This window comes from Tursiops truncatus, chromosome 5, assembly GCF_011762595.2.
Source record: "Tursiops truncatus isolate mTurTru1 chromosome 5, mTurTru1.mat.Y, whole genome shotgun sequence".
Classification (NCBI taxonomy): Eukaryota; Metazoa; Chordata; class Mammalia; order Artiodactyla; family Delphinidae; genus Tursiops; species Tursiops truncatus.
In genome coordinates this window covers 110,855,017-110,880,075 of record NC_047038.1, presented here as the reverse complement: position 1 = coordinate 110,880,075, position 25,059 = coordinate 110,855,017, and the positions used below count along the sequence as shown (strand labels likewise).

Here is a 25,059-nt window from a genome sequence, read left to right as displayed (position 1 = left end):
ATCACAATTCCAGTGGGAGGACACATCTGCTTGCCTCATATTTTTGTACAGCAACTTGAAAAATAATAAAGCAGTGTTTTATAAGTCTTGAGTGTCTCCTTTTGGCCACAACGAAAAATCGGACATTTCAGAAGGCAGAAAAAAAATGCAGACCACTTTTTCTGATCCATATCACTCTAAATCCAGAAAAATTTTAACAGTAATTTAACAGTAGTATTAATTTAATTTAATTTAATTTAACAGTAATTTAACAGTAATAACTATAGAAGCAAAAAAAAATGTCTCTGGTCATTTGGAAATTTAAAAACTTTCATGATTTGTGGATCAAAATAGAAATTAAAAAAAATTGTCCAATACCTAGAAAAATATTATGAAAACAGCACATTAAAACTTGGAGGATAGGGCAAAAATTATGTTCTGAGGGAAATTTATAACCTTAAATAACTAAGACAGAAAGAATGAAATAAGCTTCCACTCACCCACCTCCCCCTAAATTTGTAGAAAATAATAAATATAAAAAATGAAATTAATTAGAAAAAAAGATGGCTTTTATAAATACCTCCTACATTTTTGAGGGATTATGGAGCATAAAATAGATAAACCATTGGCTAAGTTAGTTGAGAAAAAAAGGGTGGGAGAGATGGCTTGCATATATAAATAGAAACAAATGTGGAAATGATCACAGATGCACGGTGTATAGAATTTTGAAAATCTGAATGAAATTAGTGAACTAATAATGAAAGAAACTGAGACATTTTTCAAAGAGTTACCATCTATTCCCTAAGAAGCACCAGGTTTAGATATTGTCACAGGTGAATGCATTTAAACTTGGAAGAAACAGTTAAATCTGTTGGTATTTGAACTGGTCCACAGCATAGCGAAGGAAAACTTCAAATTATTTTTGTGACGCCAGTAGGGCAGTAACAAAGCCTGTCAAAGATAAAGTTGTAGATCAATTTTACTTATGAATATTTATGCAGAGATCTTAAATAATACACTAGCAAATAACAGCAGCACTTTAAAGAGTATAATATTTCAATCTAAGCTGAGTTCATCCCTGAAATACAAGGGCAGCTCAGTATTAGGAGATACATTAATATAATACCGTATTACTAAGTCAAAGGAGAAAATCTTTCAGCAGATGCCTAAAAGCACTTGACAAAATTTACATAATTCCTAATAAAATAACAAAGCAGAAATTGTGGATACTTCCTTAAAGTGATTTAAAATGTGTATTTTAACCCTGAAGGTAGTATTTTTGTTTAATTATTGAAATGCTTTAGATGTTGAAGTTCCGACTTGTTACTGATTAACTATTGTCCTAGGATTACTAAACAAGAAAAGAGAGGGGAAAAAAAAAAGGTGGTGTGAAAACTGGAAGGGGAAAATGTTGCATTATTTACAGATTGGATTGTGTACATGGATAGCCCAAGAGAACAGATTGAAGCACTCTTAGGTATACTAAAATGATTCATCGTGACAAAGGACTAAACGTAGTTACCCAAATCGATAGCTTCCTTATATTACAAGAATCAGAAAATACAGTGGGAGAAGAGGCCGTATTATTGGTGTCATTTGAAAAGATACACTACCCAAGTGTAAGCCTAAATCAAGAGGTGAAGAACACCTACTTGATGAAAATGGTAAAGTTCCGCTAAGAAACGTGAGAGGAAATAAGTTGTCTTATATGTGGCTGATGAGAGTGTGAGTTCGTTTAGCCTTTCTGAGATGGTTTGGCAGCATCCAGCAAAGATCAAAATGAACTCCTGCTGTGAAGGTAACCTCTCTGCTACAAAATACTCTACAGGAACTTCCCCGGCGGTCCAGGGGTTAAGACTGCACTTCCACTGCAGGGGGCACGGGTTCGATCCCTGGTCAGGGAATTAGGATCCCGCATGCTGTGTGGTGCAGCCAACAAAACAAAACACACACACACACACGCACACACAAATTTTTTTTAAATTCCAGTATTCTCAAAATTTTGCAAAAATGTAGAAGATGTTTACTGCCACGTGTGTCTCAGTAAAAAAATAGAAACAGATAGCCTTCAGTGGCAGGAAGAAGGTTAAATAAATTATGTGATGACCATAAGAAGAAACATATGGTAGCCCATTAAAAGAACGAGGTAGATATGTAAATACTGATACTGGTTGTGGTGGACACTCTAAGGTGACTCAGTCATCCAGGCCCTTGAGCACTGGTGGGACCTGCTTGATTCTAACCAGTAGGACCCAAGGTGATGGGATTCTTTCCCAAGATTGGTTATGTAAGACTCCATTGGAGCAGACTGGGGAGAGATTCCCCCGCTGGCCTGAAGGAAGCAAATAGCCATGCTGTGAACTGCTTTCGGAGAGGGCCACATGGCAGGAAGCTGCAGGTGACCTCCAGCCCCTTGTCAGCAAGAAGTCAGGACTTCAGTCCTCCAACTGCAAGGAAATGAATTCTGCCAGTGACCCAAATGAGCTTGGAAGCAGATTCATCCCTAGTGGAGCCTCTCTAACGCAGGCTCGCGGACACCTTGATAACAGCCTTGTGAGCTGAGGACTTGAGTGGAGGCCCCAGTTAAGATGTGTCTGGGCTCTTGACACCTGGAAACTTTGAGATAATTGAAAGCTTTGTTATATATAACAAGAATTAGAAAACACAATAATAGTAAATATATTGTTTTCAGCCTGTGAGTTTGTGGTCATTTGTTACACAGCAATAGTAAATGAATACACTGAAATTGAATGATCTCCAAGACACTGGCATCCTGTCTCACTGTGAATTAAATTAAAAAATCACTTGCTATTTACTGATCCAGTTTCCCTTTCATACCCTCCTGCACTGCACTCCAGTCATCCTGGCCTCTTTGGTATTCCTGAAACATGCATGGTACATTTCTACCCTAGGGCCTTTGCATTTGTTCATTTATTTCCAATGTCTAGAATGTTGCATGTCCCATAGTAGGCATTCAGTTAATAGTTGAATGGATCATTCAAAATTGGCGGTCTGGTGGTTAAGACTCCACACTTCCAATGCAGGGGACGTGAGTTCGATCCCTGGCCGGGGAACTAAGGTCCCACACGCCCCATGGCATGGCCAAAAATATTAAAAAATAATTGAAGTGATGCACCATATCTCTGTGGTGATCCTTTGTGTGTTAAAATACATAAATAGAAATTATATATGCATGCAGGCGTATGCATAGGTAACTTTTAAAGTTTTCTTAGCAAAAAAGTCTAAAAAAATAGAAAAACTACTGACACAACGATTACCTTGGTGGGGAGGAGGGGACTTAGTATTTTTCCAGTATTCTTTGTGTGTCAGTATCGTCATCAACAGTGTTAGCAGGGTGGGGAGATGATGGCTCATTTGTAGTTTTCTTTTTAGACTTAAAAAATAATAAGCCAACTACCACACACTTAAATTTATATTACAAAATAAACACAGTAGTTCTGTATCTCAGTGTAAAAATATCTGTCAGTTTGACTATATATTGGATAAAGCTGGAAATTGCTGGAGAGATCGGGTTTCAGTTTGAAGAAACATTAAAAATGCGTCTGGACCTTTTTTGAGTTCCTTCCATTCTTCCATGTCCTTCCTTTGTAATAAATGAAGCCCCTGTGTGGCCATCTTGTCCTCAGATGACAAAGACTTGAAGCAGTCCTGGGAGACTGTATTTATGATCTATTTAACACGTTATATTTATTGTGAAGCGATTATATCTTGAAGTTACTTTGGGATGGTTATATTCCTCATATCATAGCTGGTTCTGCACATGATACCAGATGAAAAAGGAAATAAATGTGTCTCTTTGTGGCCTGTCAAAGAGGGCCACAAATTCTCACTTCTCCCATCGAGATTGGAGAATCGGTGTCTCCTTCTCTTAAATCTTGATGGACCCTGAGATTGCTTTGATCATTAGACTACGGCAGAAGTGACTTAGAGCTGTGGCTTGAAGAGACTGACCCCTTCCTTCCTCTTGGATACTGCTTCTGGGGGAAGCCAGCCACCATGGAGGAAGTCCAGCCATCCTGAGAATGGCAAGCTGTGAGGAGGCCCTGGCTCACCATGGGCAGAGGCTGCATAGCAGAGAGGTGGAGATGCCCAGCCAGCCCCAGCTGCTCCAATCTGCCCATCCCAGGCATCATCCCAGACGCCACTGGACCAAACTGAGGAACCCCACTGACAACCAAAACTGGGGTTTCACACTTAGGGCCCATTCATGTCCCAGCGTGTCCAGCCATTAGCCAGACCCCATGAGGCTGATCGGGCCTGCTGGGCCGTGTCCAGATTCCTGGGCTGGAGAATGAGGAGTGTAATTCAACAGAGGTTGTTGGAAACCATTCAGCTCTGGAGAGGTCTGTTTTGTGGTGTTATGTGGTATCCCACTATTTTGGTGAAAATGATTTTTGGTTTAGTGAGTCCCTTTCCCTGTTGCCTTCCAGAGGAGTGTGCTTTTAGGTGAAAAAGGGAATATTTCAAAAATTTTTTTTTATTAATTTTTATTGCAGTATAGTTGCTTAACAGTGTTGTGTTAGATTCTGCTGTGCAGCAAAGTGAATCAGTTAAACGTATACATATATCCCCTCTTTTTTAGATTTCCTTCCCATTTAGGTCACCACAGAGCACTGAGTAGAGTTCCTTGTGCTATACAGCAGGTTCTCATTAGTTATCTATTTTTTATATTTTAGTGTATATATGTCAATCCTAATCTCCCAATTCATCCCACCCTCCTTCCCCCTTGGTATCCATACGTTTGTTCTCTACATCTGTGTCTCTATTTCTGCTTTGCAAAAAAGTTCATCTGTACCATTTTTTTTTAGATTCCACATATAAGCGATATTATACGATATTGGTTTTTCTCTTTCTGACTTACTTCACTCTGCATGACAGTCTCTAGTTCTATCCATGACTCTGCAGATGGCACTATTTCGTTCCTCCTTATCGCTGAGTAATATTCCATTGTATACATGTACCACATCTTTATCAATTCGTCTGTTGATGGGCATTTAGGTTGCTTCCATGACCAGGCTATTGTAAATAGTGCTGCAATGAACACTGGGATGCATGTGTCCTTTTTTTCTTTTTAACATCTTTATTGGAGTATAATTGCTTTACAATGGTGTGTTAGTTTCTGCTTTATAACAAAGTGAATCAGCTATATGTATACATATATCCCCATATCCCCTCCCTCTTGCGTCTCCCTCCCACCCTCCCTATCCCACCCCTCTAGGTGGACACAAAGCACCGAGCTGATCTTCCTGTGCTATGAGGCTGCTTCCCACTAGCTATCTGTTTTACATGTGGTAGTGTATATATGTCCATGCCACTCTCTCACTTCGTCCCAGCTTACCCGTCCCCCTCCCCATGTCCTGAAGTCCATTCTCTGCGTCTGCGTCTTTATTCCTGTCCTGCCCCTAGGTTCTTCAGAACCATTTTTTTTTTTTTAGATTCCATATATATGTGTTAGCATATGGTATTTGTTTTTCTCTTTGTGGCTTTCTTCACTCTGTATGACAGACTCTAGCTCCATCCACCTCACTACAAATAACTCAGTTTTGTTTCTTTTTGTGGCTGAGTAATATTCCATTGTATATATGTGCCACATCTTCTTTATCCATTCATCTGTCAGTGGACAGTTAGGTTGCTTCCATGTCCTGGCTATTGTAAATAGAGCTGCAATGAACATTGTGGTATGTGACTCTTTTTGAATTATGGTTTTCTCAGGGTATATGCTCAGTAGTGGGATTGCTGGGTCATACAGTAGTTCTATTTTTAGTTTTTTAAGGAACCTCCATACTATTCTCCATAGTGGCTGTATCAATTTACATTCCCACCAACAGTGCAAGAGGGTTCCCTTTTCTCCACACCCTCTCCAGCGTTTATTGTTTGTAGATTTTGTGATGATGGCCATTCTGACTGGTATGAGATGATATCTCATTGTAGTTTTGACTTGCATTTCTCTAATGATTAGTGATATTGAGCATCCTTTCATGTGTTTGTTGGAAATCTGTATATGTTCTTTGGAGAAATGTCTATTTAGGTCTTCTGCCCATTTTTGGATTGTGTTGTTTGTTTTTTCGATATTGAGCTGCATGAGCTGCTTGTAAATTTTGGAGATTAATCCTTTGTCAGTTGCTTCATTTGCAAATATTTTCTCCCATTCTGAGGGTTGTCTCTTCATCTTGTTTATAGTTTCCTTTGCCGTGCAGCAGCTTTGAAGTTTCATTAGGTCCCATTTGTTTATTTTTGTTCTTATTAGCATTTCTCTAGGAGGTGGGTCAAAAAGGCTCTTGCTGTGATTTATGTTATAGAGTGTTCTGCCTATGTTTTCCTCTAAGAGTTTGATAGTGTCTGGCCTTACATTTAGCTCTTTAATCCATTTTGAGTTTATTTTTGTGTATGGTGTTAGGGAGTGTTCTAATTTCATGCTTTTACATGTAGCTCTCCAGTTTTCCCAGCACCACTTATTGAAGAGGCTGTCTTTTCTCCAGTGTATATTCTTGCCTCCTTTCTCAAAGATAAGGTGACCATATGTGCGTGGGTTTATCTCTGGGCTTTCTATCCTGTTCCATTGATCTATATTTCTGTTTCTGTGCCAGTACCATACTGTCTTGATCACTGTAGCTTTGTAGTATAGTCTGAAGTCAGGGAGCCTGATTCTTCCAGCTCCATTTTTCTTCTTCTTCTGAGATCCCTATCATTCAAATGTTGGTGAGTTTAATGTTGTCCCAGAGGTCTCTAAGACTGTCCTCAATTCTTTTCATTCTTTTTTCTTTATTCTGCTCTGCAGTAATTATTTCCACTATTTTATTTTCCTGGTCACTTATCCATTCTTCTGCCTCAGTTATTCTGCTATTGATTCTTTCTAGAGAATTTTTAACTTCATTTATTATCTTGTTCATCATTGTTTGTTTGTTCTTTAGTTCTTCTAGGTCCTTGTTAAACGTTTCCTGTATTTTCTCCATTCTTTTCCAAGATTTTGGATCATCTTTACTATCATTACTCTGAATTCTTTTCCAGGTAGACTGCGCATTTCCTCTTTATTTGTTTGGTCTGCTGGGTTTTTACCTTGCTCCTTCATCTGCTGTTTATTTCCCTGTCTTCTCATTTTGCTTAACGTACTGTGTTTGGGGTCTCCTTTTTGCAGCCCGCAGGTTCGTAGTTCCTGTCATTTTTGGTGTCTGCCCCCAGTGGGGAAGGTTGGTTCATTGGGTTGTGTATGGTTCCTGGTGGAGGGGACTAGTGCCTGTGTTCTTGTGGATGAGGCTGGATCTTGTGTTTCTAATGATCAGGACTGTGTCTGGTGGTGTGTTTTGGGGTGTCTGTCACAGTATTATGACTTTAAGCAGCCTCTCTGCTGATGTGTGGGGTTGTGTTCCTGTCTTGCTAGTTGTTTGGCATAGGGTATCCAGCACTGTAGCTTGCTGGTTGTTGAGTGGAGCTGGTTCTTAGCGTTGAGATGGAGATCTCTGGGAGAGCTTTCGCCGTTTGATATTACATGGAGCTGGGAGGTCTCTTGTGGACCAATGTCCTGAACTCGGCTCTCCCACCTCAGAGGCTCAGGCCTGACACCCAGCCGGAGCAACAAGACTCTGTCAGCCACATGGCTCAGAAGAAAAGGGAGAAAAAAAGAAAGAAAGAATAAAATAAAATTTAAAAAGTCATTAAACTAAAAAATACACATACACACCCACAAAAAGAGAAAAAGGAAAAATATATATATAAAAGTAGGAGGAAGAGAGCAACCAAATCAATAAACAAATCTACCAATGATAATAAACTCTAACTACTAAGCTAAGATAAAAATAAAACCAGAAACAAATTAGATGCAAACCCCAAGTCTACAGTTGCTCCCAAAGTCCACCGCCTCAATTTTGGGATGATTCGTTGTCTATTCAGGTATTCCAGATACGCAGCCTACTTCAAGTTGATTGTGGAGATTTAATCCGCTGCTCCTGAGGCTGCTGGGAGAAATTTCCCTTTCTCTTCTTTGTTCACACAGGTCCTGGGATTCAGCTTTGGATTGGCCCTGCCTTTGTGTGTAGTTTGCCTGAGGGTGTCTGTGTCTCCCCCCCCACCCACGCAGACAGGACGGGGCTAAAGTAGCAGCTAATTAGGGGGCTCTGGCTCACTCATGCGGGGTCCGGGGGAAGGAAGCGTACGGAATGCAGGTGAGCCTGCGGCGGCAGAGGCCTGCGTGACGTTGCACCAGCCTGAGGCACACAGTGTGTTTTCCCCGGGAAGTTGTCCCTGGATCATGGGACCCTGGCAGGGGCGGGCTGCACAGGCTTCTGGGAAGGGAGGTGTGGATAGTGACCTGTGCTCGCACACAGGCTTCTTGGTGGCTGCAGCAGCAGCCTTAGTGTCTCATACCCGTCTCTGGTGTCCGGGCTGATAGCTGCGGCTCGTGCCCTCTTCTAGAGCTAATTTAGGTGGTGCTCTGAATCCTCTCTCCTCGTGCACTGCGGAACAATGGTCTCTTGCCTCTTAGGCAGTTCCAGACTCTTTTCCGGACTCCCTCCTGGCTAGCCGTGGTGCACTAGCCCCCTTCAGGCTGTGTTCACGCAGCCAACCCCAGTCCTCACCCTGGGGTCTGACCTCCGAAGCCTGAGCCTCAGCTCTCAGCCCCCGCCCGCCCCGGCCGGTGAGCAGACAAGCCTCTCGGGCTGTTGAGTGCCGGTCGGCATCGATCCTCTGTGCGGGAATCTCTCCGCTTTGCCCTCCGCACCCCTGTTGCTGTGCTCTCCTCCGTGGCTCCGAAGCTTTCCCGCCTCCACCACCCACAGTCTCCGCCCACGAAAGGGCTTCCTAGTGTGTGGAAACCTTTCCTCCTTCACGGCTCCTTCTCACTGCTGCAGGTCCCATCCCTATTCTTTTGTCTCTGTTTTTTCTTTTTCCTTTTGCACTATCCAGGTACGTGGGGGAGTTTCTTGCCTTTTGGGAGGTCTGAAGTCTTCTGCCAGCATTCAGTAGGTGTTCTGTAGGAGTTGTTCCACATGTATATGTATTTCTGATGTATTTTTGGGGAGGAAGGTGATCTCCATGTCTTACACGTGCCATCTTGAAGGTCTCCACATGTATCTTTTTGAATTATGGTTTTCTCTGGGTATATGCCCAGGAGCAGAATTGCTGGATGATACAGTACCTCTATTTTTAGTTTTTTGAGAAACCTTCATGCTTTTCTCCTTAGTGGCTATACCAATTTACATTCCCACCAACAGTGTAGGAGTGTTCCGAAACGGGAATATTTTTAAAGGTTATGTATTTACAGAACAAATGTTATATGCATCTTTCATACGATAAAAGTTGTAAAGATGAAAATACAGTGCCGGTTCTGCAGGTCATCAGTTATCTTCTCATAGTATTCTCCCCATATTGACAGCAATTTTAGAGCTCTCACTACCTGGCTAAGTTTCCACCTTCCCTGCCCTCCTGTCTCTCCCATCCTTTCCCCACACACGGACTTGACTTCTCAGTGGAACTCTCAGGTCTTCTTGGGAATAGTACTCAGTACGACTATAGCACCTGTATAGTCTTTTTGTGTGTGTCTGCATATTTTTGCATACTGTGATATAGGAAAATCAGGTTAAAATGCCAGTAGGTGCTGTGGCTCTTAGGAAACTTCTAGGAGGCTATTATGCTCTTGGATATGTCTCTGGAATAATTATAAAGTTAGTATTTCTGGGGGCCAAATAAGGATGACTTTATGATGAATATATTTATGAAATTATAACGGTTTACAGAGCCTTTTCATGTACTTGTTAATATATGGCATGTTCTTTTTTGAGAAAGAGAAAACCAGGTTAAGAGGTATATTAAGATGAGATTACTCCCCGAACAGTCTAGGTCCCTCCTTTGACATGTTAATAACTGTGCACTGCCGATGAAATCAGAACTCTGAATGTGGCCGACTTGGGGTCGGGAACGAAGGGAGTTCAAGTCCCGGCATGGCACAGGCTGTGTTTATCAGGGATTCGGAAAGGTTGCCCTGTCGGCAGAAAAGGGTGACAGCGCAGCTTGACATGCTGGCTTCTGTATTGAGAAGGCTGAGTCATTTGGCTCACATAGCTTGGTGAGTGAGAATGTCTTCGGGGGGTGGGCATGTATTTTGTCACCCGTAGATGCATGGGTCAGCTATTCGAGCCCTGCATGTAGTATTTGAACCTCTTTTGGAATACCCCTATTCTTACCTTGTAAAACTTTGGTGACACGGAACTCAGTATCTCCCAAGTTGACCTGCTCAGCAGTTGTGCAACTTCACCAGTCCAGAAAGTTGTTTCCCCTCATATACAGCTGACATGTGCCTGTTTATAATCTCAACTCATTAGCCCTAGTTTAACCTCTGGGCCAAGTACAAGGTGAATCCGTCTTCCACATGAGAGTGTTTTTAGAATCTGAGAATTGGTACAGCACCCGTTGGATTTCTTTCGGTGTCCTTCACTTGTACGACTTTGTTTTGAATTTCCTACCTTCCTGGTTACATTCTTTGATGTAGTTTATAATAAGAAATATACATTTGGTCTTTGTCCACAGTGCCTGGCTCCCAGCTCCCAGAACCCTTGGAGTTTCCTGAGCGATAAGAGCAGTAGGCGCATCTTTGTTATATTTCGCTTCTAATTTTCGTCCTCAGTTCCTGAAGTCCCTTCAGGGCCATAAAGATGAAATGGGTGTCTTCCTATTCATGACAAGCCCCTTTGCACCACAACTGGGCTTATGTTAATTAGATGACTTTTGGAAAGCACCTAAGGGTGGGGGCAGATTGCCAGAGAATCAGCCATGAATAAAGGATTGGAATGTTCATTCCCACCCCCGGATTTGGGGGGAGCAAAGAGGGGCTGGGGGTTGAATCAATCACCAGTGGCCAGTGGTTTTTTTGTTTTGTTTTGTTTTGTTTTTTTTTGCGGTACGCAGGCCTCTCACTGTTGTGGCCTCTCCTGTTGCGGAGCACAGGCTCCGGATGCGCAGGCTCAGCGGCCGTGGCTTAGGGGCCCAGCCGCTCCGCGGCATGTGGGATCTTCCCGGAACGGGACACGAACCTGTGTCCCCTGCAAAGGCAGGCGGACTCTCAACCACTGTGCCACCAGGGAAGCCCTCTCTGGTTGTTTTATCCTGACTGTTCTCTGTCCTTCCAATTAAAGGAATACACTTAACGCATCATTGCACTTTTCATCATGATTGGAAGCCTTTGTGTCAAAGCTGGTCCTAGGCGAAGTGTGATCAGTTGAGGGAAATCTTCCTTTTTTGGCATTTCAAACACAGCTGCAAATGACAGAGGGTGAGCGAGTTCCAAACTGAGGTGGAATCCAAGAATCTAAGCATTAACCTTTTGAGATGTTCCTTGTAAGGTGCAGGAACTCGGTATCGTTGATGCTTTCATCATATTTAAGACTTACGAAAATAAATCGTACACACTGAAGGAAAGGCTGCTGTCGGCCCTCAGTATGTGTGACCTTCACATAACCTTGAGTTGGCAGGCATGAGGGTCTATCTAACCATTGGGCTGTTTGGAATGCTCTTAAAATTATGCACGACTATCTCCTAAACTCCTAATTAGAAACGTTTCAATTGGGGGGTAAAATCTAGCTGAGTCCTAATGTGTTTAGAAATCGAATCCTGCCCAAAGCTTATTCCTAACAGATGCGTATAGCAGAGGTCACCTCTCACGTGTAACTAGGGACTGCATACTGGTAAATTCTAGGAACCTGGACCCCAGATACAGTTGTCCTGATGGATTGACTTCTTTAAAATGAGACAGATGTTGCACGGGAAGAAAAACCTCTGATAAATAGTCATCAACATTTTAACTGAAATGTCTCTGTGTGTGGGATGATGGGTGGTTTTCATCTTTAAAGAGTTTTTTTTTGGTGTTTATCAGGATTTCTGCAAGGAATGTAATACGTTATCACTTTTGTACCATGGATAAATTATAATTTGAAAGAAATTTATTATTAAAAAAAGAAAACCAAACTAGCCCCATAAATTTTAGGAGCAGTGATTAAATATGAAGGTTGAAACCACACTCCACCCCTCCCCATGCAGCTTCTCATAAAGTCCCACCATTGACCACCTTCAAAACATGGTTTTGCTTTAAGGCATTTTATTTTTCTGATCGCTAAAATGGGAGGAAAAAAAAAAAAACCGTGTTGCATTCTCTCTTAAATATGTAGGCCATGCCTGGGGGCGTACATACTTGGAAAAAGATTTCAGATGATTCTGATAAATATAATCATATATATGTCTTCAGGAGATGTTTTCTTCACTGATCAAAATTCACACATTTCCTTTTGTAGAATTAATAGGTCCAGGGCTGGTTTTTCTTTCCAGGGAAATGGTCATTCCTGCCTACCCAAATAACTAGGGGTCATGGCTTATATGCCAAAGGGAAAAAATGTCATTTACCTTGAAAATTTCATAAGATGATGAGTCGGTTTTAAATGTGTTTACTCATATTCAGTTTAAAGATTCACAAGGAACACTGAGGGAGAGTCCTGCTTTTGTCATGGCCAGAGCTAGCCCTGGCTGGGAGAGGCCTCTCTGTGTCGCCATTAGGACCACATGTTTCTAAGGCAGGCTTGAGTCCTGGAAAGACGAACGGTGGCAAAGAGAGAAAAAAAAGAACTTCGGAAGAAGTTGTACACCTAAATTGAAAGAGGAGGAAAAGAAAAACAAAGGAATATCATGTATGGGGTGTGCCTTATCGTTGACACGGAGTATGTTTCTTTAATGTTATTCTAGATTTCTATCGCAGAAGTGTCAACTTTTTGTTTGCGTGTGAGTGAAGGACACATTGATGGGGGAAAAAGTTCTAGCTAAGCACTGGCTCTTCGTTCAGTGAAGAATATTTGTAGACATTTGTGTTACGAAAGTCAGGTTACAGCTGTGTTTAGGAATGTGTTTTCTTCTGACTTCAGAAAGTGTATGCTTGCGTTTCCCAAATGCTTGCAGGTACAAATTGATAAAAACCGCACTGGAGTGTTTTTAAAGGTTTGTAAACCAAAAAACATTTTATAACTGGGAATATGTGTTTGCACCATGAATGTAAGAGTGATGCAACTTTGGCTTAATTAGGAGAGGTTCACCTCATGAGCTGATTGGGGAGAAAGTTACTCCATGAGCCTATGTGAATTTCTTTAATACCACTTGGTTCCAGTATGTTATCAAAGTTATTACTATTATTACTGTTATTATTACCGCTTTTGGTCTTTGTTGAACATTAGGAAGACCAGGGCACTGATGCTGTATCCACAGTTTATGTCACTGAAAATGCCCATGGTTTGGGGTGGGTAGTTCTGAGGTACATTCCATTTTATAAAGTCTTGTTGATAAAGGTTATCATTTACTGAAAGCTTGAAGTCAAGACCAAAGTCAGTTATGTATTCTCCTCTATTTAGTGCACAGGGAACTGCAGAAATCACTATGTATATCCCATTAGGACTTGGGAAGGGGTCGGAAAATGTCTCCAGAAATTGAAGTTGGAAACTTAGAAAGAAAAACAGGAACTCTACCAATTGATAAATTGGTTGTAAACCAAATTTAGTTTCTTTTTTTTTTTTTTTTTCTTTCGGTTGTAAACCAAAATTGAAGTTGTTCTTCAAAAAGCTAATGGCGGGCTTCCCTGGTGGCGCAGTGGTTAAGAATCCACCTGCCAATGCAGGGGACCCAGGTCCGATCCCTGGTCTGGGAAGGTCCCACATGCCACGGAGCAACTAAGCCCGTGTGCCACAACTACTGAGCCTGTGCTCTAGAGCCCGTGATCGACAACAAGAGAAGCCACTGCAATGAGAAGCCCTCACACCGCAATGAAGAGTAGCCCCCGCTCGCCGCAACTAGAGAAAGCCCGCACACAGCGACAAAGACCCAACGCAGCCAAAAATAAATTAAAAAAAAAAAAAAAAAAGCTCATGGTAAGTCAGGGCTGCTGTCAAGCCGGAGCCTGTGAGATGGATGCCCATTGGGCTGGCTGTCTCTCCTGCCCACTTCCCCTCTCTCATTCTTCCTGGCTGCCCTTCTCCCTCTCCCCTGTGATGTAATGGAAATGGTTTCATGCTGACGGGCGTCAGCAGGGCTCCGAACAAGACCCTGTAACATGCTCCTGTGTCAGCCTCACAGCTCTGTGTGTTGAGGCTTGTGTCCGATAATGCATGTGAGAGCACTTAGAGGAATTTCAGCCACTGAGCAAAAACCTCCCCCGATGAGGAAGTACATGCATAGAGGACAGTCTGTTGGAGAGAAAGGGCTGGTGCCAGCAAGATGGGAGATAGCAGTGGACGTTGAGACCTTGGTCCGGAACAAAGCCTGGGTCTGCCGCTGGTGGTGGTGTGAATGTGAGCGAACCTTTAGCCACAGGGCCTCAGTTTGTTCCCCTGTGAAATACAGGGTTGGCTGAAATTATAACTAGGAGGCTTTTCAGCTCTGAGATTCTGAGTTTGGATGAACGAGAACAAACATGAAGCCTTAGACTGTTTCCAGCGTCTAGCCTGAACCCAACTGTTGTCTCACTGTCAGTTGCTATCATTAACTCTAGTTAAAGTTTTCTATAAAAGACCCATATTTAGTCACGGGGTAGTGCTGATTCAAGGACAGACAGCTGGAAGGGTTTCAGAGCTTTCAGTGGACTGTTCCCACCATAGCTAAACTCTGAAGTTATGCTGTAGATGGATGGTTCAGGCTACCTTGGAGGCAACTTAAGAGTCATACAGCCCCAAGGGAACGAGTATTTGTCTAAACACACTAGAGACTCTGAAGCTGAAAGAAATATCTGGCCATTTTGTATTTATGTGTTTTATTTTATTTTTTAAGGTCATGTAATTTTATTAAATTTTTTTAAAAATTTTCATTTTTTATTCAATTTTTAAAGGTGACCCTCCATTTACAGTTATTACAAAATACTGACTCTTTTCCCTGTGTAGTACAACATATCTTTGTAGCTCATTTTATACCCAATAGTTTGTACCTCTTAATCCTCTACCCCTGGATTGTCCTTCTCCCCTTCCCTCTCCCCACTGGTAACCACTAGTTTGTTCTCTGTGTCTTTGAGTCTGTGTCCTTTTTGTTGTATTCCTTAGTTTGTTGTATTTTTAATTTTTTAACTTTATTGGAATATAGTTGATTTACAATGTTGAGTTAGTTTCAGGTGTACAGCAATATCATGATGTATTTTAGAAAGAGATTGGAAATTTTATTTTTCCCTTCTTTCCATGTTAAAAGTTTACTAAGGGGAGTATGCATTAATTTCCAATGTCTTCTGGCTGTACCTCTGTTATGGGTCACGTAGTTATGAGAGATATGACATCACCAAAGAGGACATAATATGAATGGGGCTTAATACGAGTGTGTGATATCGGAGGCAGGCGGGCATGATGACCAAGACATGCACGCTGGAATCAGGAAATCTGGGTTCAAATCTTTGTAAGTCAAGTACTTGGCATAATGTCAGCCATAGTGCAAGTACCCAATAGTTGCAACTGTCATTGTTCAAGATGACAGGAATATACAAACATATTAGTAATCTTCTTATCACAAGAAACACCACTGAACTCTTCTGGAGAAACAGCTTTTTAGAAAAGAATGACCTCATTCCCCTTCATTTCCTTTACCCATAGTGTTTATTAATTCAGCTGAACCAAATGCTGTAGGTTTGAGTTGGGTACTAAAGTGAAATTTGCAGAGCCCATTCTTGTTTCCTATTCTCTGCAAAGTATTTCCAGCAGAGGTGGACCGGTCATTTCCACATGTGGCCCCTGGTAGCAGAGCGCGATGGAAGGACTTGGGGAGGTGTTTATATGTGTGGCTGCGTCCCGTGGGCATAAACATCCAGTTGTTGTGTGTAAGGAATCTGTGACTGAGCAATAGTGCCAGACTTTGTTTGTGCTAGCACTCTTCAGAGACCTGAATAAGCGCTTCCTTACCTGACACCTACGTGTGGAGTTTTGTTTTTTGTCATTGGATTGTCTGGTTTGAGTTTTTCTTATGTTGTAAATACGTAGGTGAAGTGAAGAAATTTTCTACCCTGAAAAAAATAAGTTTTGAGTAGACTTGATCTATTCCTTAAGGTAATTTCATCTTTTGCCCCAGAACAAAGGTGACATGATGTAGGGAAGTTAGGAGAGTCGCACGATTTTGGAAAGAGACCTGGGCGGTAGGGGAATTTGCATCCATGCCATGGTTCTAGAATTGGAAAATCAGTGTTATATTTAAAGAAGACACACATTGGCTACACAGAACAAGATCAGCTAACTTTTAACTTCTAGAATCAGATTGCCAAGAAAGAAGACCAAATTTTAAAGTAAATAATGTACTGTTTCCTCCTCTTCTGAATTTAAAAAGAGTATCTTTTAAAATCATTTCTGATGTTTCAGAGAGAACCATGAGAGCATAGCTTTGTATCAATAGCTTTAAAAAAAAGAGAATTGAGAACTGAGGTTGATGCATTGGCAGACAAGGTTAAATGCATATAAAAGGTAATGCATTCTTGCAACATCTAGAAGAACACAGCACAATGATGGTGAGTCTATAATCTCCAGGTTTACTCTTTCTAAACAGATACGGAACAGTATAATTGGTGATTTTTCCCCTAAGAATTAAATTTTGTTTGTTTTTTCAACTGGCAGCGGGGGCTTTGGAATCAGAGTTGAGAGTTAAGATACCAACTGTGCCATCTTCACACTGTGGAGACTTGGGCTGATTGTTTAATCTTTGAGCTTTTATTGTTTTAAACTGTGAAGAGCAATACGTACCTCAGAGGTTCTTGAGGATATTGAAGTGCTTTAGAGAAAGCCTACCACCTAGTAGGTGTTTATTAAGTAATGAATGATAGAGAAAGTAATTTAAATCTCAAATTTCAGTGCTGAAATGCGGAAGTAAATACACAAAACAACTGTGTGATTCTAGGTGACTTTGGAATTTTGACAAGAGCCTCTGTTTATTGCTTCCCTTTAGTCCATTTCTTGATGAGTTTTTCCGCAAACACTTTTGATTAACTAAACACTGAATTTGAGGAAGTCAAGACCTCAAGAAATTAATGACCTCTCAAAACAGTGGTTTAGTAGAGTAACAAGGGTCTGCATCCATTTTTATTATCACTATTTACTGGATGTGATCATATTTACAAATAGAATAGCTACCATTTACTTCTGGTTACTATGTACCAAGTGCTGTACCAAATACTTTATGAATGTCTCATTTAATCCCGGTAATAACTTGAGACATAAGTGTTATGGCTCTCACTATATAAATGAGAAGATGAGATACACTCTTTTAATAATATGTCTAAGCCTCCATAGCTGGGAAGACTTAAAAGCCAGGATAGTGCCTTTTCAAGTTAGCATCTGTGCTTTGGAACCACCTAATTTGATGATAGGTTAGCTCTTTGAAATGCTAATACACATAGAATTTTTTGAGGGAATGGTTGGTCTTTAGAAGCTTTGAAACATTTCATGCCTGATTAGGACTTGGGAAGATCCAAGGAATTGATTGCATATGTCCAGTGCCACTGTTTTTTTTTTTTTTGCGGTACGCGGGCCTCTCACTGTTGTGGCCTCTCCCGTTGCGGAGCACAGGCTCCGGATGCGCAGGCTCAGCGGCCATGGCTCACGGGCCCAGCCGCTCCGCGGCATGTGGGATCTTCCCGGACCGGGGCACGAACCCGTGTCCCCTGCATTGGCAGGTTCACTCTCAACCACTGTGCCACCAGGGAAGCCCCAGTGCCACTTTTTTTGAACTAATTTTTCTGGTGTTTCAATTTAGATTTTGGTCCATCCAAGACAAGTACAGAATGCTGTGGAATGACTGCCTAATGGGTATTTCTTAGCCTTGACTATACAAAAGAATCACCTGGGGAGCTTTAAAATACAAACCACAGAAAAACAAAACAACCCCCCCCAAGCCCAGTCCCCATTCCTAGATATTCTCCCCCCTCCAGTTTTATTGAGATGTAATTGACATATAACATTGTATTAGTTGAAGGTGTACAACATAATGATTTGATATGGGTATATATTGTGAAAAATTACCCCAATAAATTTAGTTACCATCCATCATCACCTCACATAGTTACAATTTTTTTTTTCTTGTGATGAGAAGTTTTAAGATGTATTCTCTTAGCAACTTTCAAGTATATAATATAGTGCTGGCAACTGTGTTCACCATGCTGGACGTTACATCCCCAGAACCTATTTATCATATAACTGGAAGAAGTTTGTACCTTTTGGCCACCTTCATCCATCCCCAGAGCTGTCTCTGGTAACCACCAATCTGCAGTCTGTTCTTTGTTTCTATGAGTTTTTTTTTTTTTCTTTTTTAAGATTCCACATATAAGTGACATCATAAAGTGTCGTCCTTCTCTGTCTGACTTATTTCACTGAGGTTGAAGGTGCATGCATGCTGTTGCATGTAGCAGGACTTTCTTCTTTTTGATGGCTCAATAATAGTTTCCTAGATACTCTGATGTAAACTGAACGATGTCATAAGTCTTCTGGAGACTTCTGGAGGCCCAGCTCTGGGATGTCTCAGATCAGCCCCCCAGGAACATTGGAGTCACACTCTTGGGTCCCGGTTTGCTTGGTATTCTGGCTCTGCAGACCGGGGCTGCTCTCACACCTTACTACCCTCACCCTCACTCTGTGTGGTGGTGGAGGAGAGTGGGGCAGGGAGGGGAAACCATGGTCAGCATTCTCATCATTCCAGTCCGTGCGATCTTCCAGGAAGAGCTGCTCGGAAGGTTATCAGCTATCCAGTGCCGGTTCTTGGGATATAACCTTTCCACTGTTTATTTATACTTCGGATATATTGGCTCTGTGTTGTTTGGTTTCTTATTCGAGTACCATTCCAGAGCCATGTGCCATGTTTATAAAGATCGAACATAAGTCAATGAGCTATTCCCAGTGTTGGTCACCCACAGGTGCTAGTTTCTTTTGATGGGATCAAATTTTCCCACCTTTTCTTTTCTCCTTCACCATTGTCATCCTCTTCACAACCTAACTTCTCTCCTGTTCCCTCTACTTCACAACCTTCCTTAATTTGAACAATGAGAGATGGCAATAAGTCCAGATGTGGATGATAGTCTAGACAGCAGAGGATTTTGTTTTTTAACATCTTTATTGGAGTGTAACTGCTTTACAATGGTGTATTAGTTTCTGCTGTATAACAAAGTGAATCAGCTATACATAGACATATATCCCCCTATCTCCTCCCTCTTGCGTCTCCCTCCCACCCTCCCTATCCCACCCCTCTAGGTGGTCACAGAGCACCGAGCTTATCTCCCTGTGCTATCTGGCTGCTTCCCACTAGCTAGCTGTTTTACATTTGGTAGTGTATATATGTCCATGCCACTCTCTCACTTCGTCCCGGCTTCCCCTTCCCCCTCCCTGTGTCCTCAGGTCCATTCTCTAGTAGGGACAGCAGAGGATTTTGGGCAGATGAGTAGTTTGCTGTTTCCAGACTGCCCTATTGGAGCACAAAGTCTGTGGAAATATGGTATTAGCAGGTTACCAGTTGGAGCACAAAACTAACTCTTAACTAGCAAATATTTGTCCACAGTAATTTAAACCATTTTTTATTCAGTTTACACATGAGGGGGCAGTATGGTACTTAGAAAGCAAATGCTCTGTTGAAATTGTTTATTTCTGTTGGTATACAGTAGTTTTTAGGTGAGAACTTTTAGACCGTGAATATAATTCTGACACGTTTGTTAGCTATTAAATGTGATACATATATGTGATACGCTCACGCGTATACACAGGTCATGTTTTTATTCAAGTATATAAATAATAATCTCCTTGTAACAGTGGGGCTTTCACACAGGGCCTTTTATTGTGAGTTTTATATTTACAGTTTGTTTAATGCTAGCTGGCTTTCTTCGAGCATCTACCTTTAGAACATCAGCCTTCTGGAGATACAGTGTCAGGGTGATGTCTAAATATTTTATGTTATGACTTCATTGAGGGCTGAAGGGACTCCAGTGTTATTGGGGACAGGAAGCTTCTGAACTCAGGTCTTGGCAGCTATGAAAATTTTATTATGAATCACCTCTGTATGATATGCTTCCCTTTATGGCATAGTTTGCTTTTCTCAAGAGAAAAAAAAAAATTGCTGAGCAAAGAAGCAGCACGTTTTAATTGATGTTGTTATTGCTGATAGATGGATGACACTGTAGATAATCAAGGTGCTGATACTCTAGGTTTCATAAATGGAGGGGAAATATTTAAGAGAAGTTGGAAGGTATTAAACGAATTGGTGAAATCTACGAAGCATTTTCTGAAAAATGCGCGTGGGAATCCGAAAGGTAATTTCGTAAAGCACAGGCTATTTTTAAATGTGTAAAAAATATTTGCGGTCATATGTTTCTGTTTCTGTAGTTTGAAAAAAAAATTGAGACTAGCATTTTGGCATAGATATAACTCTGTGTGAAATTGAATGGGATATTTGTTTTTAATATTTTATCCCGATTACTTCCTTTGTGGATGAAGAGCTGTGGTATTGTCTACATCTGGTGAAGATAGTTATACTTGTTTAGTTTGGGCATGAATCTGTTTTTAAATATAATGATTTGATGCTGCTTTTACTTAATTTTAATGAGAAATTTTATTTTGAAATCTCTGTTAAAAAATAAAGACTTACGGCTTAATACCCAAAATTTGAAGGCATGGATTTTTGGCTCCAACAGTCCCTTTTGGATGAACTCCAAATGTTGTTCGGTACTGGTATGACTGTTGGAAAACCCAGGTTTCTGTTCATGGAAAACAATTAATGTCCTTCATGTTTTGATGGCAGATTTTTAGGACCCTGCCTGACGCCACACTGCCTGAGCCAGTCACCCTGTCAGCATCACCCCCGAATGCTCCACCAAGGCAATCGAAGAGACAGGGCCAGAGGACTAAGAGACCCGTGGCTGTATATAATCTTTGTCTTGAACTGGAAGATGGTAAGATGTTAATTACATGTTTCTTCTTGATAGTCTGTTGCGAATATGGCAAAGCCTATGACCCCAGGGCGGGCCATGGTCTTCCATCCTTTGGATTTTAACTTCTTTTCCCCTTAAGATTATGATTTTTGAGATTAACGGGGCGGGGGGGTGGTAAATCTTTCCTTGTCAGGGAGAGAATGCACGTTTCAGTTTTGTGTTTGTCTTTGTTATTCACAGTTCTTTTTTTACTTTGAAAAGACAGCTAAAATTTCTTTTTGGGGAGACTTGTGTGACCTCCTGTGAGGTTACATAACCCCGAGACAAATGGAAGAGGAACTAAAATGAAAGTAGATCTTTCATGAGAGGAGCAGATTGGAGTCTGATGTTAAATGCATTGAGATCAAAGGCACGGGTCCCTGTGGCGCTGGGGTCTGTGCTTCTGCACCGTCCGGTTTTCTGACTTTCTTGTAAGGCAAGAAAGTGGGGTGGGGTGGCAAATTGACCACGGTCGGGGGCTAGGCTGAGTGGACCGAGCTGCAGTGGGACTCTGACCAGTGGAAGTCCTTACTTTCCATCCAAGCCACGCTGTTCCAACTCTCTGTTGTCATGTGGCCACCTTGTCTCAGTATTGCCAGATTGCCTCGTTTTTACTGGAGCCTAGAAATTGGAATTTTAAACACTGATCCCTACAAAACAAGGCTGTGAGCCATAGCGAGACCCCAGTTGCTGATTTGTAATCACGTAGTTATTGGCGTGGAGAATAAGATCGAAACTACCAAGGTTTTATTGGTTTGGAGGTGTGAGGTGATTGTCAAAGGGAAGGAGGAAATGAAGATAGAAACATACAATACCTCCATCGTAAGCAGCTGTATAATGAAATGTCACATAGCTAATATCCAAAGACCCATGCAAGCAGGTGACACCGGTCTTTAACTAACTCTCAGGGGATCTGTACACGAGGACTCAGAATGCCTCCTGTAGTGTGTGTGTGTGTGTGTGTGTGTGTGTGTGTATACACTTATATATTACACACACACACATATACACATGCACACACGTTAGTTTTAAAATCAGATCCTCATTTTCTAGAGAATGGGCATGATTTATTCAAGTCAACCTGTACTTTCAGAGCTTCCTTTTAGCCCTTAGTTTCAGCTTCTGAGCCCAGCCAACTTCTTATTCTCTGTTTCTTTTCTCGTGTTCACTCTCTCAACGGAGTTGCTAATAAGGAGTAAAGCTGACTGGTTTGAATTGAGCCTTGTCTTATCTATCACTTGTCCTCTGGTGGAAGTGTTAAAAAATTCGTGAACGAGGCAAATGTTGGAAAGTAGGAGGGGAGCAATATCAAGGCGATGTAAAACAATACCTACTTGGGCTCATCGGCCCTTGAGCAAAACTGAATTGACTCTGTTTCATAAAGGTAATGACCAAAGAGGGAATCACATCTACTTTGGGGGGTATTTTTAGGAATTGAATCAGAATAGCCAGTCATGTGTACATAGTTTACTAATTTTTTGATCATTGGGTTGCTGAATGATTATTATTAATGGGTAAGAAGCTGCTGAAGTGGTATTTAGCACATCTTTTATGGGAATACTCAAAATGGTGTACAATCATAGCTTTCCTAATTTTTAGGCCATATATAAATTCTGTACAACTCTTTAATTTTAAGGGAAAAAAGAAGATGGACAAATATTTAATTCCTGTAGTCTGTTTTTACGTTCACCATCTATATGATGTCTTATTGTACATTTTGTCTTTTTATAACTTTACATTGATCCTTCTGGATTGCAGCCTTTGATTTTTCCGGAAGTTGTTAGAATCAGAAAAGCCCATGATTTTGGTCATGGGGTGATTTTGTTTTATCTTACAGGTCATAAGATAAAGCAATTAAAACCTGTTATTTATCCTCTCCCCTCCCCCACCTATTATTTGTAGCTAAGCTTTAGTGAAACTCAAGCTGTGTGAAAAAGAATTATTTCAGGGAGAACAAAGTGGGATCCGTGTTTTGCATATTCTAAAAAAAGAAATAAATGAAGAGGTGGTGAAAATGCTTTTGAAAGGAAGCATACAAGGAAAGGATATTAAAAGGCTATGTTGTTGATTATTACTTAGCACATTGAAAACTCTACCCTTTCAAAAAAAAAAAAAATCTCTTCTTATCACCAAGACTTAAATGTTTTTCAGTAGCCTGAGTCATCTAATTGTCAACTCCATTTGAAATTTTCAAAAGTTTAATCTTTTTATGTATTTTTTCTTATTGATGGTAGTTGAGTCACTTTCCATGCTTATCTAGTTTTGGTTAAGGTATGCATTAGTAGCCAACTTTGGTTGATGATTTTTCCAAATTTTTTAGTTTATTGTGAGCCCGATAGAAGGTTTAAATGCAAGTATGTTTCCACCTTTACCCTCCCCCCATTTATTCACTGTAGTACAAGTTAAATTTGACTTAATAAAATCCAGGACAAATTATTTTTGTTTAAGTTTAGGTAGATTATTTGCCAAGATTCAAGGAACTAGTTTGAATGACTGGAGAGTTTCCTCAGCTGTATGATTTGGTCACAGATTTGGTATTTGAGTGAAGTGGTTTTGTGGTATGTTATTTCTTCTGCATTGAGTAAGGTATGAAACCATGCGATGGACCCAACAGGCAACCCTGGAAAACACTCAGAATTGGTTTCAGTTCAGCATTAGGCAGACCAGAAAGTCGTCATTAGCAGTCAGCAAGCCTGTTAGCATGAGCTGAAGTAGGATAGACCTAGAAGTGGAGAATCCTAGCTTAGCTGGTGTGAAATAGGAGAGACGCCCTCCGCTGTTAGACATCGTTTTTCAACCCCGCCCCCCAAGTTTAATTAAAGACACTTAATATCTTTACTTTAACAAAGGCTTTAATTGGTATTGGCACATTTAGCCATACTGCATACACAATGCTCATTTATTTTCCTTTTTAACATGTGATTTAATGGCATTAAACTTGTTATTTGCAGAAGACTTTAGAATTCTAGTTACTTGCTTAAAGATCTCTGTTGATGATTAAGATGAACTGAAATGGATATATTATCTAGCTAGATTTCTTTAAATAGAGCAGCTGTTAAATTTTTTCTGAAATTCTTTTTATTATTTTGTAGAAGCCATATCGTTCATTTTCATATAGCATTTAATAGTCTCACAAACCTCAAAACTGAGTAGATTTGGCTACGTCAGTTGTTGGGAAATAGCAAAATATGAGGTAGGCTGCTAAGTGCTAAAAAGAAGATGAAAAAATCAAAGGCTTCCTTTTATTTCGTTCTCAGGTTATCTTTGTGTTTTTATTTCCTTAGAAGTGGTAGTAACGTAACTCAAAAAGTTCAGTGTATGTTGTGTTTTTGTTTATACCTTCCCACTCCAAATTTATGTCCTTCCTACCTCTTTTTTTTTTTTTTTTTTTTTTGCGGTGTGCGGGCCTCTCACTGTTGTGGCCTCTCCCGTTGCAGAGCACAGGCTCCGGACGCGCAGGCTCAGCGGCCATGGCTCACGGGCCCAGCCGCTCCGAGGCATGTGGGATCTTCCCAGACCGGGGCACGAACCCGTGTCCCCTGCATTGGCAGGCGGACTCTCAACCACTGCGCCACCAGGGAAGCCCTACCTCTTTTTTTAATTATATAAATTTCAGGTGTACAGCATTATAATTTGACATCTGTGTACACTACACAGTGATCACCGCCACAGGTCTAGTTATCATCCATCACCATACACTTGACCCCGTTTACCCCTTTCATCCACTCCCCAACCTTCTTCCTCTCTGGTAACCACTAATCTGTTCTCTGTATCTATGTGTTTGTTTTATTTTGTTCATTTGTTTTGTTTTTTAAGATTTCAGATGTGAGTGAAATCATATGGTATTTGTCTTTCTCTCTCTGACTTACTTCATATAGCAGAATGCCTCCAATGTCCATCTGTGCTGTCACAAATATCAAGATTTCATTCTTTGTCATGGCTGAGTTGCATACATACATATACAATATGTATGGTACACATATATATATTCATCTATTGATGGACACTTAACGTTGTTTCCATATCTTGACTATTGTAGATAATGCTGCAATGAAAATTGGGGTGCATGTGTCTTTTTGAATTAATGTTTTTGTGTTCTTTGGATAAATACCCAGAAGAGGAATAGCTGGGTC

At 41.0% G+C, this 25,059-nt stretch overlaps 1 protein-coding gene across 6 annotated transcripts in view; it reads left to right on the top strand.

Annotated features, from left to right (window-relative positions):
• Window positions 1-25,059, top strand: part of ARHGAP10 (Rho GTPase activating protein 10) — a 326,473-nt gene that overhangs the window by 252,267 nt on the left and 49,147 nt on the right. For all 6 annotated transcript variants that reach the window (XR_012332146.1, XR_012332145.1, XR_012332144.1 and 3 more), the window contains one exon: window positions 20,758-20,908. Coding sequence is in view for 3 of the 6 variants with exons in the window: in XM_019926557.3 (XP_019782116.1) it covers window positions 20,758-20,908 (151 nt within the window). In the remaining 3 variants the exon portion in view is untranslated. The remainder of the gene's footprint in view (window positions 1-20,757; window positions 20,909-25,059) is intronic.